We start from the raw sequence: 19,494 nt of genomic DNA on the forward strand, positions 1-19,494 counted from the left end.
GGAGTTTGAGATGAAAATGCATTTATTATTCTGCTGATTAATGTTTTTAAGTATTTTTTTTTGTTAATATTCTAGCTCCAGCAAAATATGCACAAGGAATAATTGGTAGCAACACATGCTTATTGCTTTATGGAATTATACTTATCGAGGGGCTTATTTTCTGTGCATATTAAATTAATGTACTTAGTTGCAGAAAAGTTGTAATTCAGGAACAATGGATTGCTTTCTTAGTTCATGAAGGAAGAATTAAGTGCATGCTGAGGTGACATTTATACATCCTAGCTAATGTATGTAGGAGAATGGAAAATGTCACTGGTAATAGCTAATATCCCCACCATGTTGTCCAGTTGTGAACTGGGGTCAAAATCAAATGTATTGTCTTGGCTTGCACTACCCTGTGGTAGCTGCTTTGTCTGATGTATACTGCCCAGGTCAGGAATCAGCCTTTGTCTCAAAGACAATTAAAATCTCTCTTACTAGTGATCATTCATCGGGAGAGTAACATACCCAGTATGTGAGGATACTTTTTGTGATCATGCTTACATATTGTGCTGTCTGCTGCTAAATAGAAAGGGGCTAAATTTAAATACTTGGCAACCAGAACATGTCTGAGAGATTTTGTGTTGTCGATCCAATAAGCAACACTAGTGCAAACAGATGCGAAGCCTGCAGTAGGGAAGTTTCCTGCCATTCATCGTGTCAAGAATTACTTGATTCAGAAGTCTTTAAAGGTTGTCTGTCGTTGGATTTCTCTGGATAGACTTGGTCCAGCCTAGCTTCTGATCTGTTTTACGGGGCCAAAAGGCATGTACACAAATTTCAGAGATTTAAGTGATCTTTACTTCTGTGATCTAAGTCTAATTTTAACTTGTTTCTCTTTCAGTATTTTCTATTCAGATGAGCTTCATGTTTTTGACATTCCTCTTCTCTACAAGGTAACCGAATGTGCTGAATATTTCTTTTTGTGTGGTATCTTTGGTTTGGGTGATACAGTTTATGCAAATGTGTAAGGGCAGGTTTCTAAATAGGGGTGACCTCATTTTGATATTTCATATTGTCCTTACTGCATTTTCTCTGTTAGAGTTTCATAGGCAAAGAGAGCAGGACCTGAATTCTGTCCTTTCTTGTGTGTTAATTACAGAGTTGTTAAATCTCAATCAATCACTGCTATACCTCATCCACTGAAAAAAATGGATTTGCACAGATGTCACTGAAGGTATAATTTGCCCTGCAGACATGCTGATGACATATGAGAGAGGGAACTCAGTTTGACTTTTTACATCTCAAGATACATTTGCTGGGCTGGCAATTCACTCTTCTCTGTATATGTCAAATTTGTTACCTTTATATGGTGATTCTTAAAAGACAGTTGTCCTGAACTAATGTTTGGTAGAGTTTTTTTTTTCCTTTTAAAATATCAACTAGGAAAAACACTTGTACATTCACTTCTCAAAAAATAGTACCATGAGAATGGTGTTAGCCAGTGCATCATCTGAACTACTTAGAGCCACCATTGTCACTTGGTGCTTACTTTCTTAGCAGCACTCTGCTGAATGGGAAGTGCCACAATACAGCAGACTCCAGACATATGCTTTATATAAATTATACAATATCCGTAAGGGAGAGTCACAAAAAAGGGTGCAAAGTCTTAGAGCTGCTCATGCTTTTTTAGTGCCACAAGAAAATTTCTCTGTGACGAGATCATATACCCTGACCTTAGAAGGCATTTTTAAATAACTTGAACTGCTAGACCCTAACCTGGGGGAACGATACGTCCCAGCTGTAAGATCTAAAATGTCGTAAGGACTAACCAACTCAGACAGCGTGGTAAATATTTAGAATCTCATAAAACAATTCCTAATTTGGACCAAAGGGTGATCCGTTGGCCAGTCATATATCTTGCTCTGTATGTCATTTTTCCGTCCTTCCTGGCCTTACTCCCAGTGTGTAAACCCTTCAGTTTTTCTCTGAAGTGGAAGGTAACTACATATTCTAAGCAGTGCTCATAGTGTAGACTCAATATTCTATCTAAATTTTGTTAACATTACATACCAAGAAAAGAAATCATAGGTTATTATCTTATTTTACAGTGGCAAGCCAGCCACTCTTGTAATACAGCATGATTGCAAAAATAACCTTGGCTGGAATAAAGTTGTGTCTTATGTACCATGTGTTCAGAATTCCTCTCCTTCACACAGGAGCATATTCTTTAGAGAGTTTGCAACAACCGAGAAACAATTCTGCTTTAAAAAAAAATAATAATAAATCAAACACTACTGTTCGTTTGTGGGTAGAATTATTTCTGTCACTAGACCTGATCAAAGTGATGCGAACATGCATATGGATCCTCAAAGTAATATATTTGATCAATGATGTTTTAAGATGGTTTTTGCTATCAGAAATTATTAAAACTCTTTCTTTTCTAGGAATAACTCTAGTTTCACACCAGCAGACACAGTGGCTATCGTTTTCTGTTCCACACACAAATCCCTCACCCTGGGTAAGTCGGGAGATAAGCTTTTGAGCAAGAACAGTAACATTCATACCTTGCTGTGTTGAAAAAAAAATGTTGTTGGTTGCTGGCTTTTCTGCTTAAGTGGTGTTGGTTTTGGCTTCTGTGTGACAAGCAACACTACCAGTATGATACTAATAGTAGGATGATAGTCTTGCACAGATAAAATAAATGCTTATTACAGGGCAGATTATATTAGTCTTCTCAGCTGAGATCTTAGGGGTTATATGATAAGATCATCTTATTTATGGAAAGCTGGATTTTTCTTTCTGTTCTGTTTTTGATAAAATTTTAGGTTTGTTACTGAGAAAATGGTAAGGTATATCTGCGAAGTTTCACAGTAAAATCTTACACCTTAAAGCTGGGATGTAGAAGTGAAAATCAAAGCATGGGGTGAATTGAGAAATCACAAATAGACAATACTGTCTTTTGCTTAACATGAGCAAAATGTATGTGTTTATTTTAAGTCTGCAGATATTTTGGATAGTTTTATTTATTGGAATTCATTTATTGAAACATCACTGAAAGATTTCTCACTTACGACCCCTTAGTGATAATAAGATGTTCTCATGGAAATTCACAAAATACTGCTAAATGAATATGCTTACAGCCACTTGGTACTGCTTAATCCATTATATTCACTCAATGAAATGACTAGTACTTGAGTATTTTCGTACTGTTTTTCCAAAATACAAAACCATACATTTGATAAAGCATATGTGACTGAATATATGCTTTTTCAAGACTGTATCTGTCAAAGAGAAACACAGCTAGTGTCAATAACAGAGGGAAGAACTCAGCCTGAAACAAGGGAAGAACAAGTGGAGACTTAGGTGAGATGTTTTCCATGTCAGTTTGATACAGCAAAACTCATCTCGGGGTTCTTTGCTCCAGCCAGGCCTGTGCTGCAGAACTGTTAGCAAGTGCTCTTGAAAGTCTGTGGGAAGTGAAGGAGTTCCTGGAAGGCAAAAGGCTAACATAATGCCTCTTTTTGACAATGGAAACAAGGAGGGGACGAGGAATTATAGATCAGTGAGTTTAACTTTATTTTGTAGAAAACTGCTGAAACAAATAACGAAATAAATTACTTCCAACAGTGTAGGAAGAAGCAAGGAAATGAGTAACAGCAGTGTAGGTTCATCAAATGCATATCATACCCAACTAACCTAATTTCCTTCCACGCGAGGTCCTGTGGGTTGCAGAGAAGCAGCAAAAGTTGTATGGCTTAAGAGTGTTATGGCTTTTGACATTTGCATGATGTTTTGGGCTCCACAATTCAGAAATTATGTGGACCATCTGGAAAGAGGTCAGAGGAGAGTGCCATGAACGATCCTAGATCTCAAAATTGTGACCCTGGAGGAAGGTTGAAACAATTGGGATTGTTGAGATAAGATAGCTCAAATACAGTAGTGATCTTCAAATGTATAAAAGGCTGATGCAAAGAAGGAAAAAAGTAACTCTTTTACAGTGGTCTTTGAAAAGGGAAGGACTTTGTTTCAATTATGGTGACTTAATAATCATGGAAACCTATTTAATGTAAAACAGTTCAGCTTTGGAATATGTTGCCTATTGATGTCTTGAATTTCCTATCATCGTAGACAAGGCTCAGCCAGGAATTAGATAGCTAGAGTTGATCCTTCCTTGGAGCAGAACATGGATTAAATGATATTAGGTCTTTTTCAACCAAACGTTCTATGAAAATGAAGCTTCAACTAGTAAATGAGCTTATGTTCAGGACGACAGTTACACTTGTATTTATAGAAAGCAACTCCATGTGTTAAGTCATAACACAGTATTGTACTTGCTATTTGGAGATGTGTATAAACTTAGGACACAACTGTCATACTACAGAAGAGAAGCTGGTTGTATTTAACAGCCCAAATGTGTAAGTCTCCCCTTCCCTCCCCGGTGAAAATAATTTTATATACGCTCTGTTGAATACTTCTGCAGCTTGCCATGACCCTAAGAAAATAAGGGCAAAGCCTTTTTTTTAATATTTAAGTCCTAGAGGGGCTTGCTGTCACCCAGAAAAAAATGAGGATGCTTCATTTCTTTTACTAACTTTACCAAACATCCTCATGCTGTCTGTCCTGACCTGCACCCTATGCACACAGCTGAGCCTGTTCACTTTTCTTCTGCACTCTCCTTTTTCTATTTAATTTTCTCTTCTAGAAGAATCTAGTTATCTAGTTTAAGGTTCCTAGCTTGCTTAACTTTTTGGCTCACATTTTCCCAATTCCAAGCTATTGCTGTCATCACAACAGCCAGGCTCTATATTTTGCAGCTTTCTTCACCCAAGAACACCAGTAAAAATACGTTGGCCGCCTTGTCTCCAAGGTCTCCTACAACTTCTCCCCGACCATACATACTTTTACCCTGCTGATACAGGTGTCTCATGGATAAGTGTGCATGTTGAAAGGAAGCAGGTAGATGGTGGAATACAGTATTGTGGGACTGTTTCTCAGCCACAGACTGTTCCATTTGTCAGCTTTAGGACAGACAGCTTTACCTTTGTCCTTGAAGAGCTGGTGTCTCATGGCAAGCAAGGTTGCCTCCTAGGAGGCTCATCACAAGATGTAATTCATTCTTAGGCTGTGCACTCTTGCACTACCTTCCCTTACTGCTCAGGGCCTGTGTTGAGGTCACTGGGGATTGGGGATTGTGCTTCCCTTGCTGTATTCTATCTCTGGGGCTCAGCTTTGCCAACGTTTCTTTGAGGCTCCAAGGCTTGTCTTCTGTGGGGGTCTGAGTGACTTGAATTGAGCACCATTTCCTGATGGGGAAATTCTCTTTTTAGCAGTCCCTGCCCCCCCCCCCTCTTGTGTGCACCCCTACACAGCACGTGCACTACGTAGGTGTGCCTGCTGTGCATCAGTTTCAAGCTGACTGGTGGTGAGACCGCTGGTATTTTCCTCTGTTCAGTATTAGTACCAGGTTTGGATAAGACAGAGCTGCTTAAACACACATTTCTATGTAAATAGGGAGGATGGGGTTTTACAAAGCTGTAGTGCGACGAGGCATGCCCCGAAGCTGATGATGTAAAGAGGAATGTTACCCGGAGCAGCTGGTGTTTGTTCCTTCACTGAGGGTGGAAGCAGAGTGGATAGATTTGATTTGTTTTTAAGGATCAGCCATTTCTGAATGACAGTTAGATCTATCCACACAGCACAGTCTTGTCCACCCTGGTCTCAGCAGAAACAAGAACAGACATAGGTGTTTTGGCCCTTGCTCTTTCCTTGTCCTGTCATGTTTCTACTTGTCCAGAGGTGCTTACTATAAACCATACAACGAGAAACCTTCTCTTCTCTTGCAGCAGAGAGAAATTTTCCCCTCTCCCTTTGTCATGACAATGCCTGAAAGCACAAACACAGCTCGGGGTCTGGTTTCACACGCGTTGCGGAGCTCTGCTTTGTTTGTCTTCAAGATTCTAGTGGTGGTGTATAAATGACCTCCCAACACTTGTTCTTTCGCTTTGAAACTGATTTCTCTCAGCTTGGCAGGTGAAACTCCAAATAGGTACGTCTGGCCCATTCCCTGGGGAGCTCAGAATGGCACCGACTAAAGTGGGAGAAGAGCTGACAGCTTTAAAGCTTTAGAAGTGGTAATAGGAGAGGCATGAGAAGACTTTTATAAGTCACTTTCTCCCACACCATATTATGAAACCAACTAATTCCCATGCAGTGCATGCTCATGAGGCCAACTGCCACTTCCACTGTTGAATCCATGAATAAGTGCTTGCTCTGCACGGAGATGAGTGCTGTTCCCATATGCTGGGTTTTATTTTGTAGACAGAACAGTTGACACACTTTTTGTCTCAAAGATCAGAGTGCAGGGCATGTTTGTGTAAGGACAAATTACAGAGGGTAGGTGCCTTTGTGTTTCTTAGTTAGGAACACGAGCTGGTATTTCTGCAGAGAGGTGGGTGCTTCGGCAGTTTTTTGAGTACGGAGCATCACGTATGCAGAAAAGCTAATGTTTATTTGTATTTCACTTAATGAGCAAAACAGGATATAAACTTAAAAGGAGTGAAGATAAATACAATACTCACAATGCCCTCTGGCATATTCACCCACACTTTGTTCTCTTTCTCTCCTTCTCCCTACTCACATATATGCACAGTACATGTGAGCACACACATACGCGGACGTTTGATGCATGGCTTTTATTAGTGCATTTGCCATTGATTGATTAGTACTTAGTATTAGTACTTCTTCTATTGATTGATTGCAGATGAAGTGACTATTTGACCTTTAATTATGAGCCTTGCTATTGAAAATGACATTGAGCTATGGCTTCACATAATCCATCTGGAAAGCCCGACATGATGCCATTCCCTGGAGTTCATTCAGTGAGAAGAGAAGAGGCCTCAAGGAAGTGCAAAGCTATCAGCGTGGCTCATCTGAAAAAATACTGCAGTTGTTGCTTGCACTTACACAAAAGTTGCAGCCAAGTACAGAACATTATTTTATTGTTTGCGGAGAGTGAATGTCTAGCTATAGGTTACAACTCCAAAAGGAAAATGCAGGATTGCCAAAATATATTTTCACTTTAATTCTTCGTATTTCCTAGGAAAAATTATTTTGTCCAAAAAAAATAATAAAAAAAAGGAGTACTGCTACCTATTTTGGCTACCACAAGTGTATTTACTAGGAAAAATTATTTTGTCCAAAAAAAAAAAAGAGTACTGCTACCTATTTTGGCTACCACAAGTGCAAATGTTAGTAGGTGTACCTATCATACTGTAGGTATGATAAAGAGCAGATTGGTAACAAAACAGCAAAAATAACCCCACCTTATAATAAAATCAGGTTCCTGTTTGTGATGCAGAGTATATTTTTCCTTATTTGGACTTATCAAGGTGGCAGTTCTTTCACCAGGGAATTCTTAAAGTAATGCAGTCAAAGTGTCTAGGCTACAAAATACTTTCAGGAAATAGAGTTTATTTTGCAAATAAAACCCAACGAGCAAGCTTCCTTTTGTATTGTTTTAATTTCATTCAAATTTATTTTTTAAATACTCAGCTTTTTGCTGCGGAACTGATAGTCTGTACTTGGAACAATTCATAAAAGCCTGCTGTAATGCACAAGTAGATTCAGAGACAACTCAATTGTCTGTGAGCAGATCATCTAGGCTATGGATTAATCAGCCCGTGCCTTCCCCCGAGTTCCCCAGCTGCACAATGTGACAGAGTGCATCGTGCTCACATATAGCTCCAATCTGCTCACAGCTATCTATAGGTTGCTCCTGTTTTCTAAGATACAGCCTTACAAGATTTTTCAGAGATAAATAATATATTTGCACAGCCTAAACCACTGCTGTTTAATATTAGCTGGGGTTTTGCTTCATCTGATTTTTCCCTATACCCAAACTCTGTGAAATGCTGTACTAATCAAGCACAGACTCTTCTTATTGTGTAGTGACAATCACCTTTCTCCCTTAGATAGAAAAATGCCAAAATGTTTTAATTTGTGTTAAGATAAAAGGTAATTCATTTTGATTTTAAAAAGGAGGCATCTCTTAATAATTCTATAATTGAAAGTAAGATGGTAAAATCGGGTGCATTACCCTAAGTGAGTATTCAGGCTATATTCTGTGGTATTTTTGAAATGTGGTGGTTTTTTCTCTGCTCCTGGCAGAGAATTGTCCTCTAAGGCAATTATTCATCAAGGTACTAACTGTGACTAGCTATAAATGTGTGCATAATTCTCCTGAATTTTACATAAAGATCTGGAAAATAATCCTGGTTAATTCCTTTCTGAAAGTTTTCAAGAGTAAGACTTTGGATACTGTCTCTCTTACTTTCAAAATTTTCCTGTGGGTGTTGAAAAGGAGACATTATTGCTGGCATCATGTCATACTTCTTGGTGTTATTAGTGCTTGAATTTGCATATTATCTTATCTGTTACAGACTTTTAGTCTCATTTCTTCCCCATATGTCCAATAGAGCGATGTAAGTGAAAATGATCTGGCTACTCCTCTGCCTAGAATTGCTCGGTGCTGACCCTTGGGGCAGAAGGGAAGCTGATTTGAGGAATACTCTTGAAAGAATGAATGTCTTGTGCAGGCTCTGTCTGGGCCAATATGTACCCCTCACTACTGCCAGAGAGTTTGAAACTCTCTCCCCTTCCTGTTTCTGAGATCCCAGGCTGCTAGAAGCTTTAATGAGTTTTGACACTGTGATTCGGTAGGCCAAAATGAAAAGTTTTTCTCATGTCTTCAGTCTTCAACCAGTTTTTTTTTTTGAGCTTTGCTAGGCTTTGAGCAACCTGCTGTAGTGGGAGGTGTCCCTGCCCAGGGCAGTGGGGTTGGAACTTGATGACCTTTAAGGTCCCTTCCAACTCTAAGGATTCTATGATTCTATTTGGAAGGAGCAGCAAGTATTTAGCTGGGCTTTTTCCTCTGTTCTGGGATTCTCCTTCTCCTTCTCCTGGGATTCTCTCTCTCTGTCTCTGGAAAATAAGAGCTGATGGATTTGCATTGCATGAGATGATAGCAGGGAGAGCAGAAACACCTGGGTCTACTGAACTTCACTCATGTTAGCATCTTTTGTTATAGCCCAGCTTGAGGTGGATCACCTTTCCCAGCCTGAGAGTCTTCTAGAACCAATGTTTGGTTCTTACTACACAGAGGTCAGATAACAGTCAGGTTATTACCAGGTAATTGGCATGTCCTCTTTCTCAGCAGACATCATCTTCAGACCAGAGTATCCCTAGGGGACTATACGTTCAGGAAGGAATTGTGCTGGCTGAACGTAGGAAATAGTCCAATGGGTTACAGTGGCTTTTGGACACAGAGTGCCCAGTTCTTCCTTGGTTTTTTTAATGATACGATTCACAATATGTCTAATGTCTAACCTACAGAAGTTTACTCAATTTTAACCTCTCTCTGATTCCAGAAGAGGAAATACCAGAGTAAATTAGGGAATCTCCTTTCCTTTCTGACCTGAAACGTATGCCTCTTTGATTAGACTTAGGATGTGGCAAGAAATTCTGTACCAGCTCCCAGGGCTTCCTTTTCATCTGTATACTCCGCCAGTAGTAGGTTTTTTATTAATATTTAGAAAGTTTGCCTCCAGCAGTACTAAAATGTGCATCAGAGGACAACAGTTGTTTACTGTGTTTGAACTGAAGAATCTCACCCAGGAGATCTCATTCACTTGAAGTTTACATCTCTCAATCTCGACTTGCAGAAAGAGATCGATGAATAACAATTGTCATTTCAGAGTTGCACCTCTCCAATTATTTATTTGGTTGTGTGTCTTCCCAGATGTACACCTAATTGGATCAGACACTAAAAACCAGATTGCCGGTTTTTAATGACAGCAAGCTCATACCTCTTTATAATATAAAAAAAAAATAAACACACATATCCATCTGTAAAATGATAATGACACAAGAGCCCTCCCTCCCCACCAAAACCAGTTAAAGTTAATTTATCTGCTTTAAGAAACTACATTATATTCAGCAGACAGCTGACAGGTTACCCTTGGGAAGATCCACGTTTGGACATGACTCAAGATTATTTTTTTTTACCTCAAGCTGGCAGAGGCTACAAGTGTCACCCATACTAAAGCTAGCAAGTATTGAAGATGATGTTGAGTCTCCTTGAGAGAGTTGCATCTACATTTGCTGCTCTCAGTGCACCTTCTGGCAGCCAGCTTGAGCTGCTGCCTCCAGACACTTCTTTAACAGTGGGTGCAAAGATGTGAAAAATCAACAGCAAAATTTAGAAATCTCCTATTACAGGATAGTCTTGGGAATCAGGAAGAGGGGTCCTCCTCTGGAAGCTGCTGTGGTTACCGCAAGCACATAACCCTAGTTCATAGAGTTTTAGAATAGGAAATAGTATCCCTCGGTATTTCTGGGTAGTGAGCTTTTTCTCAAAATGCTTTCCTAAATGACTGGAGCATTAAAGCATTTCTGGCCTCATATCTTCTTTTCTTGGCCACAGAAATCAGATGAAGAGAGAACTAAAGGAAAAATTGTGCTAGTATTGCTAACAAGTATTTTTTTTCTTTATGAAAAAAGTGCTTTTTTTTACCACTTATAATAAATCTGTGTATCCCGTTTTCCTTTGCAGCAAGGTTTCAGGAGAAAAAAGCTTAAAAAAAAAAACTAATTAAAAGACAGCATGAAATAGTTCAGAATATAATCCTTTCCCACTTGTGTTTACAAATATAAAACTATATACAACTATAATACACGTTTTGAATGGCTTTTTTAATAATATGTGTAAATAAAATCCGCATAATCGAAACTTTAATGCTGAGAAACCTTAGCCTCAGCTATGTATGGAAAGCACAGTAATGTTCAAGGAAATAATGAAATTACTCAAATCTCAGCTTTGTGCTTTTAGGACACTTGTCAATCTCTTTGTCTAGAATTTCTTTCATTAGTAGGTCTAACCTATTAAATCTTCAAAAGGTGTTGGCTACAAGAATCACAGAGAAGGGAAGGAAGTGTTTCAATTCCACTCATTTAAACGTCATAGCTTAGATATTGCCAGTGAATTACAAGGAAGACTTACCCTGTGCTTGAGTATGTTGTGTGTATGAAGAGTGAACTGATATCCAAGCAATAAAAAAAGCACGCAAGAGTGAGGAATGGCTTACAGCATTGCTATGCCTGCATTGTGGTGCCAAATTAAGGATAAGTCACATTTAAAATGTGGCTCATGGCAGTTCAATTCATTCTTGAGTTCCCTATTAACTAGTTACTACTACCATGTTGTCAGACACAGGTGGAGGTGTTTTGGAATCTAAGACACTAGTGTTCAGTTGTTGGTGTTAAATGTTTCATTGTCAGCAGCTGGTAAGATTGCCCATATTCATTAAACATCACTTCCAATCTGACTGCACCCGTTGAAAACCCAGAAATAGAAAAACTGTGCTTACTTTCTTTCTTTGTCCCAGTTTTTACATTTTTGCTTACTTTGATAGTATCAAGATGTGCTCTTTCCTAGTAAGTGTACTTAGAGGTAGTTAAATTAATTAACTTACAGTTACTTAAATCACATAAATTACTGATTTCTGTGATGACTAGAGTGAGACAGTTACCTAAAGAACAAGAATTAGTAAAAGCATTCAAAGCATATTAGGTTTTCTTCTTTTTTTTATTCTTGTTAGAGTTATGGCAAAGAAATATCTTATTTCTCATTCATTTCCTTTCCTCCCTCTCCTTCTCTTACAACATAGTGTGGGGTTCAGCAAAATTCTTGCATAACTATATGGCCAATGTGTAACCACATGGCTTTGATTCATTAGAGCCTTCCCAATAATTCTAGCCCTCCAAAAGAAGTCATTTAATGTAATGCAAGGGCTTGTTGAATATTCTGATAAATCATTGTTATTTACCAAGGCAAAGGACGAAGATGAAGGTGTTTTTGAAGATGAGGGTCCGTGCAGACCCCCAAACTGAACTAGGATAGCCTTCTATTTTGCGGTTTTCCCCTGCAGCTCTTCCAGATTCCCTTAACAACTCACCAGTCCCTTGTAAAACTTCCCCTTTCGATGTTTGCTTTTACCACTTTGTGAGCCTGGGTTTTCCTTTCCATTACAGTTGTCACTGAGCTGAGATATGAAAGCATACTGAAATAATTGCCTTTTTTCCCCTGAAAATATTTTAAGCTTGTGGCTTCATACGGCATGTATGGGGGCAAAAAGGCAAGGGGAATGTAGTCTCAACTGCTGCAAACATTGCATATCCAAGTGTCCTATCACCTGGAGGCGGTTGTGGTTTTGCTGATGGATGACCTCTTTATAGCTACTGGCAAAAGTCAGATTTCCATGGTAACAGCAGGCTTTGTCACCAAGGTGTGATTGAACCGAAAGCGCCACGAAGCATTGTACCATTGTAAACCATTGTCTAGCCACTGGGGCTGGAATCTTATCATACCTTGACACTGTTATTTCCTTCTGGACAAGAGAGTAGCAAGGCTGGCTATTACTTTTCTCAGCCTTGATTTCATTGCAGAGTACAAAATGACTATAAAGTGTAGGATCTCTCGGTTAGGGCTATGAGCAAAAGAAGTCTTGGAGTCAGAGCTGGAGTTGGGCTGGAAAAGAACTACCAAATTTTCCTCTGAGGACTTTTTCACCTGGGGAAGAGCTTGGCTGCCTGTTTTAGGCTCAGCTTCAAGTAATCTGTTGTCCCTCCAATGTAATGTGATTTCATATTATATTGGAATGTACTTTCTTCAGCTGAAATGGGAATAGTCAGTAGCAAGTGAAGGTTTGTATTGTTATGGGTTGTGAAGTATCATTCAGCTATTCTCATACCTGAATGAGGGAAGAGCATTTAACTTGAGTTTAGTGCGTGCTCCGGAGGTGGCATGGATTGAGGAAAAAGAATCCTTAACCAGTTAATTTTTCAAAAGCGTCTTCTCCTGTCATGATCTCAGTATGTCATAACAGAGTCTAAACAAGGGCAAGAAATATCTTCTGTCCTGGGCTAGCCTTTGCTGAGGAGAAGCATAGCATATAAACTTGTATCTCCTCAAAACTAACCATGGCAACATGATTTGCCTGAGAAGAGATAGGGAACCCTTAGGAAAGTTTTCAAACGAGATTAGCAGCATCTTGCCATTCTGTTAGCTATCTCTTTGAACAACCTTTTTCTAATCCTTTAAACTGGATTTTGCCCAAATCTCACCACCACGCAGAGTCTGGGCCACATGCAATTCTATTCTGTAACTTGGTGGTAAAATTTCAGGTGCTCATTTGACACTCTCTTTGCAGGGATAAGCTCAGCTGCTCTGGCAGCTTAGGAGGAGTTTAATGCAATATATGCCCCTCTTTACAGGCCTTTTCTCGGTTAATAAAAAAGAAAAGGAGTAGCTATTTGGCCTACTGATGTTCCCTTCACATCAACCTCTGAGAGGATCCTTCAGAAAAAGAGTAGCATGGAGAGTGTCAGAGAAGCTACCATCATACACTTGATTCATGTTGTAATTGCACTTGAAGATTATGGCAATTGAGAGTTCTGAAACGTATAGATGAGTAGAAGGGAGAACTGAAAATGCAGAGGCTAAGGCTTTTCTTCAAAGTATTTCCACTGCCTCTTTGTGAGGGTTGTTCTCATTTGTGAACGCCTGGTGGTTCCCTAGCCCTAGTGATGACCTTTTTGTTTTGCTCCAAACCTTTTTCCCTAACAAGAAGTGCTGCAGCATTTATGCAATAAGGTTTTAGGATAAATTGTTTGTGACAAAGACATTGAAGAGGAAAAACCTATACAGAAAGTATGTAAGTAGAGCATCTAGCAATAATTCTGCTTTGGGTGTGAGAGATAATGGCCTGTGTTTCAGTGGTAATAAAAATGTTCTATTAACTTCTCTGAACCCATTGCAATGTGATAGAAAACAGCAAATGATGAAACAGTGCTTTGAGGGGAGCTTACACATTCAGCGAGCATAAAATAAACATATTAAAATAGAAAAAAACCACCCTGATTTCCAGTACTTATTGTTTTATCGCTTCCATCATGGGTATAGGATAAAAGAAAACTCTTACTTGCTTGTTAGAAGAAGAAAGCTCCTACTTGAAGTTCTTACTTGGCAGATGTCAGTTGAAAGCCCTGCTATGGAATATGCTGCAATGTCAAACTCTGTTGGGTAATTTTAGACAAATGTGTCATGTGTGACATGGAAATATGGCACGCCGTACATTAGTGATTTCCCAAGTGTTTGGATCAGGTAGTAATGTGCTGAGAAAGTGCTCTTTATCTCTCCACACTGTGTACTTGTATAGCAGTGGGGAAAGGCTTTTGGTAGAAATTACTTTAGTCAGAAAAAGAATCCATTTACAATATGTGCCTTCTAACATCTTTCAGACAATGCATTGTATTAAAGAGGCATTTTTTGATTAATGTTTTATAAACATTTTTCAGCATGACAGCTTAAAGTCCCTGTAAAATTGTAAATGCGTGCATAGTGCTCACTTCCATAAAGTCAAATGCCATCTCATAAAGTCTAGTTGGATCCTGTCAGTGACAGTGACACAGAATCAGTACCTTGGAGCATTAAAATTAATTTGCTTCATTTATATTACTGCGGTGATAGCTAGATGAAAAGAGTCCTATATTTAAATTCTCTTAAAAATACCTTCAAATCTTTTAGGATTTATTATTATTATTATTTTACAGTTAACTAAATGTAACGAAGTGCAGCATAATATTTTCATGGGTCTTTTAAGAAGGTGACTAGGAAAGGGGAAAGGGGAGGATGTGGGAGTTTATACTGGGTGCAAAGCTGGAGCTGATAAACCACAGACTTGGAGCCAAACTGGAATAACCTGGAGCAATGGAGAACAAACTAGGCTTTCCTATACCAGACTGTAAGAGCAGTCCTCTCGCTCTTCCTTGATGTTGTTGAAGGTCAGGAATTGAACAGCTTTTCTCTTGCTAGTTCTTCCTCAGGTTTGCAAAGTTCTTACACGAAATCGGCCAAGTGGGGACACAAACAGGGAGGAAAATGAAATATATTCCATATCACAGGCCTAATTCGCTTCTCTCAGTTGCAGTGGGACTGTGATTTTTAGTGCTGTACTTAGTGGAACTTAGTGATTTTTAGTGGAAGGACCCAAAATTTATGCTGTGACAAGTGAGCAGAATCAAAGGTCTTGGGAAGCAAAACCAAGCAGGCTAGAAGCATGGGGGTGGAGAAGAGGAAGAAATAGGAGGAAGGAAAAAAATATAAACAGGATTAGAAAAAGAGCCTCTGAATACCAGAGCCAAAGAACAAGGAGGAAGATGTGAACACGAGGGACCACTGGTAGGAGATCACTTCTCTCAGTTGTGATTTCATATTACGTTGGAAGGACTGTGATTTTTAGTGCTGTACTTAGTGGAACTTAGTGATTTTTAGTGGAAGGACCCAAAATTTATGCTGTGACAAGTGAGCAGAATCAAAGGTCTTGGGAAGCAAAACCAAGCAGGCTAGAAGCATGGGGGTGGAGAAGAGGAAGAAATAGGAGGAAGGAAAAAAATATAAACAGGATTAGAAAAAGAGCCTCTGAATACCAGAGCCAAAGAACAAGGAGGAAGATGTGAACACGAGGGACCACTGGTAGGAGAAACATAGCCAAACAAAGGAGAAGAGGGAAATTCAGGGTAAAAAGTTGGGAATATCAATAATCTTGTTTGTAAGGGATATCTGTGGGATGATCTCAGTGCTTCCTCCTTTCTGCTACAGTTCTCTCTAGTCCTGGTCAGGTGAGATGCTTTTTTTCTCACCCAGCTGGGTACCATATGTCCTCTTTCTTTGGAGGAGGATGGGATACAGCCCTGACTTGTCCTCACCCAGCTGGGTACCACATGTCCACTTTCTGTGGAGGAGGATGGGATACAGCCCTGACTTGTGCCTGTCACAGTGTTAGGTCAGCTCTGATCCAGGAGGTGGACACACATTCATGCAATAAGGCTGTTTAAAATATTTTGGCAGCTCAAAGTAGGGCTGTAACAAAGCTGCCCAGATTTTGGCAGCTCAACAGTTTGCTCAAAGTAGGGCTGTAACAAAGCTGCCCAAGTTGGCACCAAACCCCAGAGGAGCACTTTGTGCTCGTGATATGTAGGGAGGCAGGGTCTTTGGCAGAGGAGTTAAACCAAGCTGCTGGAAGCCTGTAACTTCATAAACTGGTGTTTGTGGCATGAGCCTTCAGGCCATAACAGCAGTCTTAAAACTCAAAGAAAAAATTATCTATAAACTGATAGGGCCAGTGTTCCTCCTCCAGTGTCAGTCAAGATGAAGACCCATAGAAGTCAATCCAATTACCCTGAAATGCAGATAAGCATGATTAATGGCTCTATGAAAACAGAACAAAAAAATCCTTACAGGAATTATTCTTTATTTGTATGAATGCAGGCTTAATGCTCCATATGCAAGTAAGTACTGACAGCAGTCTTAAAACTTAACGAAAAGATTATCTATAAACTGATGGTGCCAGTGTTCCTCCTCCAGTGTCAGTCAAGACGAAGACCCATAGAAGTCAATCCAGTTACCCTGAAATGCAGATAAGCATGATTAATGGCTCTGTGAAAACAAAACAAAAAATCTTTACAGGAATTATTCTTTATTTGTATGAATGCAGGCATAATGCTCCGTATGCAAGTAAGTACCCTAGTAATATTGGAGGGCAGGGGTAGGGAGAAACTGCTGTGTACTTTGAGGAAACTTAAGAGTAAGGTAGTGGTCTGGTTTTTAATAGATGAGATTTGATACTGTGCAAAATTTTATGTATCTTAAAGCTAGTGTAGCTATCATACCTCATTAGCACTGGAAGCAATATGCTATAAAAGATGAAGAAAAGAGGAGTGGACAGCCCAAAATAAAGATAAACATATCCATTTTGCTTAGCACCTTCATTCCTTGCTATCTATCTGAAAGATTTAAACTCATCTCACTCACTTTATTAGTTGTGTTATAGCTGCACCTGTTCATGTCACTACTGTTTCAGTCAGTGCTTCTGTTATAGCTTCTCTCACTGCTAGTTCATAATCTCATCTTGAAAATGCATTACAGGCTAAGATTCAGCACACAGCATCAGCCCAGGCGTTATAATGTCACCTTTCTTCCTTTGGCTGGGATTTGGTTTTCATTTTGTTTGTTGTCTTTGTTTGTTTTATATCTCCATTAAAAAATATATTTTTTTTGTTTTTTGTTTTTTTTTTTTAAAGAGAGGGAAAAATAACCATTAAAATGTGGTTTTCCTAATTTGGAATTTGCATGAGTTTTATGTATTTAGAAAACATTAGCAGTCATACTGAGGCTTGCAGTTACGATGTATTGCTACAAAAAAAGTTTAGACGGCATTTTTAAAAATAAATAAGGCCCATGCTGTTTCACTTAGCTTTGTGGTAATATTACTGACACAAGCAATTGTGACTGTAGTTTGTGGATCTCTGCCATGAAATATTTTCTGAGAGAGTTGCATACTGGCAAAGTTGGAATTATAAAAATCACGTAGTGCATAAAAAGGCAACAGGGCTTTTTCTTTCCATTGAACTAATGATTACCTGCAAAAGTGATTATTATTTCTTCTTTTCACCAGTTAGTTTTTCCTGGTAAATAACAGGAACTTTAATTGCACATTAGTAGCTTACAGGAACCTATTGTTGTGACATGTATTTAAACAAGCTGTGAATTAAGAACCTCTTTCCACCTAGTGATCTAATTATATTGTCACACTAATTATTGTATTTTGTATTTATATTTGACAACTTCAATTTTCTTCTTCTAGTTTACTGAAATAGCTTTCCTCTGGAGAATTTGCCTTTTTAGGTTGGAATTTCTCATCTTTTCTTTCGGAAAACATGCAGTAATTTGAAGCATGTCTCAGTCATTTTGGATCCATTCTGTTCACATCTCTGCCGTTAGTTTTCTGTGTGATCTTAGGCTAGTCATTTTAGTGTTCTCTGATTCTCTGTAGGAGTCCTGTTCAGCTTACTAAAGTGTTTTTGGATCTGTGGATGAAATTGCACTGCCAAAACACCAGGTACTGTCTTAAGAACATAAATAGAGCATGTTCATAGCTGGAGACTCTAGAGTTCTTCTCTGTGGTTAGAGAACAGAAAAGGACCCGCAAGGGTCAAGTTGAGATTTGGTAACAGGCAATAAAACCTTTATCTCTTTACAAAAACATATGATGGGCCTTTGAAGTAAATTGCACTCCTTAATGTAATGCAAATGCCCATTTAATTTCTATCCAAATACTATCTATTCCCTAGCCCCATAAATTAGTGTTCTTAATAAGCAGCCCTATTGTGTGATAGGTCCATGATGTTATTTTGAAGGTAATTAGAATATTGAAATTAAGCATGTAAGCCTTTATTTATTTGATTTAATCTTTCCCTGGAAATATCCACATAAGTAAAGGCTTCTAGTATGGGGATGAGATTGTTAGGGGTTTAATGTGATAAAGCTAATCAAAATAATTACAAGAAATGGTGCTGTGGAAACATCATGATTTCAGCAAGCCTAGACACGCGTCAGCAATAGTGAGGCACTGGGGGAGCAGTAATATTCACCAAATAAGCTGTTTCTTCACATAGGGGGGAGGTGACTTTTATTAAGGGAAACCTGAAAGGGCGTTGAGAAGGGAAATTTATCCAAGACAGAGAAAAGTCTATGTAAAGATGGCAACTTTGGCTGATCTGAAACATCTACTAATGGGGAAGTGGAGGGCATGTGGCACGAAGCTCAGCTTTATGTGATTGCTAAGAAAGGAGACACGCAGATGAGCTCTGTGAAAACTGCTTGTAGTCTGCTTCCCTGCAAGGTTGATGCTGGTGGAAGGTTCCCAGAATGACTTTTAAGTTGAGGGAGAAAATAAGGGGTGTTCTCAAGGGGCACCTGCGGGATCGCAGCTGCTCTTGTCGGTGACTATGCAGTTGTCTGGTCAAACAAGACAGAGGTGGTTGCAAGCTTTGCCCACACCTATGCTATGTGAAACATGGTAGCAAAGTTCCAAGATTGAAACAGATAGTTTTGAACAATAACATATTCAAAATAGACAATCGGTTTCGTTACTGCGAAACTAAATCAAATTTGATTTTACATATACATCATTAAGTGGGAAGTTTATGCATTTACAACGGTGAGTGGAAATTAAAGCTCTCATGAAATATGGCCCATCTCTAGCTCTTAACAGTCACTTCTTCTAGCACCTAGCAACTTCTGTACTCCAGCTGCTCCCTAACTCCTCATAGGCAGGACCGCTTCGTATTGCTCACTCCGTTCACCAAAGCTTTTCTCCCTCCTGCTGCATCTCTTCTGAAACATACAGGTAGAGCAGAGAGTTTTGTTCTGTAACACACGAGCACTCACCTGCAAGGCACTTGACCCTCTACCTTGACTGCCTGGATCGGGAAGGCGGTCATTTGGATATCACCAGTTGGCAAGGAGTATGCCAGGAAAACGCAACCCTCCTCCAATGGTGAAGACAGGTTGCACCCAGGAGTTGGCCAGGTTGGATGGAGGACAATGGTGAAGAC

The 19,494-nt window shown here is 39.2% G+C and overlaps 1 protein-coding gene across 1 annotated transcript in view; it reads left to right on the forward strand.

Moving 5' to 3' along the window:
• SLC10A7 (solute carrier family 10 member 7) overlaps positions 1-19,494 on the forward strand; it is a 160,189-nt gene that overhangs the window by 135,357 nt on the left and 5,338 nt on the right. Inside the window, exons 9-10 of the mRNA XM_014949813.1 lie at positions 884-935; positions 2,427-2,500. Of these exons, the coding sequence (XP_014805299.1) occupies positions 884-935; positions 2,427-2,500 (126 nt within the window). The remainder of the gene's footprint in view (positions 1-883; positions 936-2,426; positions 2,501-19,494) is intronic.

This window comes from Calidris pugnax, unplaced genomic scaffold (genome assembly GCF_001431845.1).
Source record: "Calidris pugnax isolate Ruff unplaced genomic scaffold, ASM143184v1 scaffold42, whole genome shotgun sequence".
In the NCBI taxonomy this organism is placed as follows: Eukaryota; Metazoa; Chordata; class Aves; order Charadriiformes; family Scolopacidae; genus Calidris; species Calidris pugnax.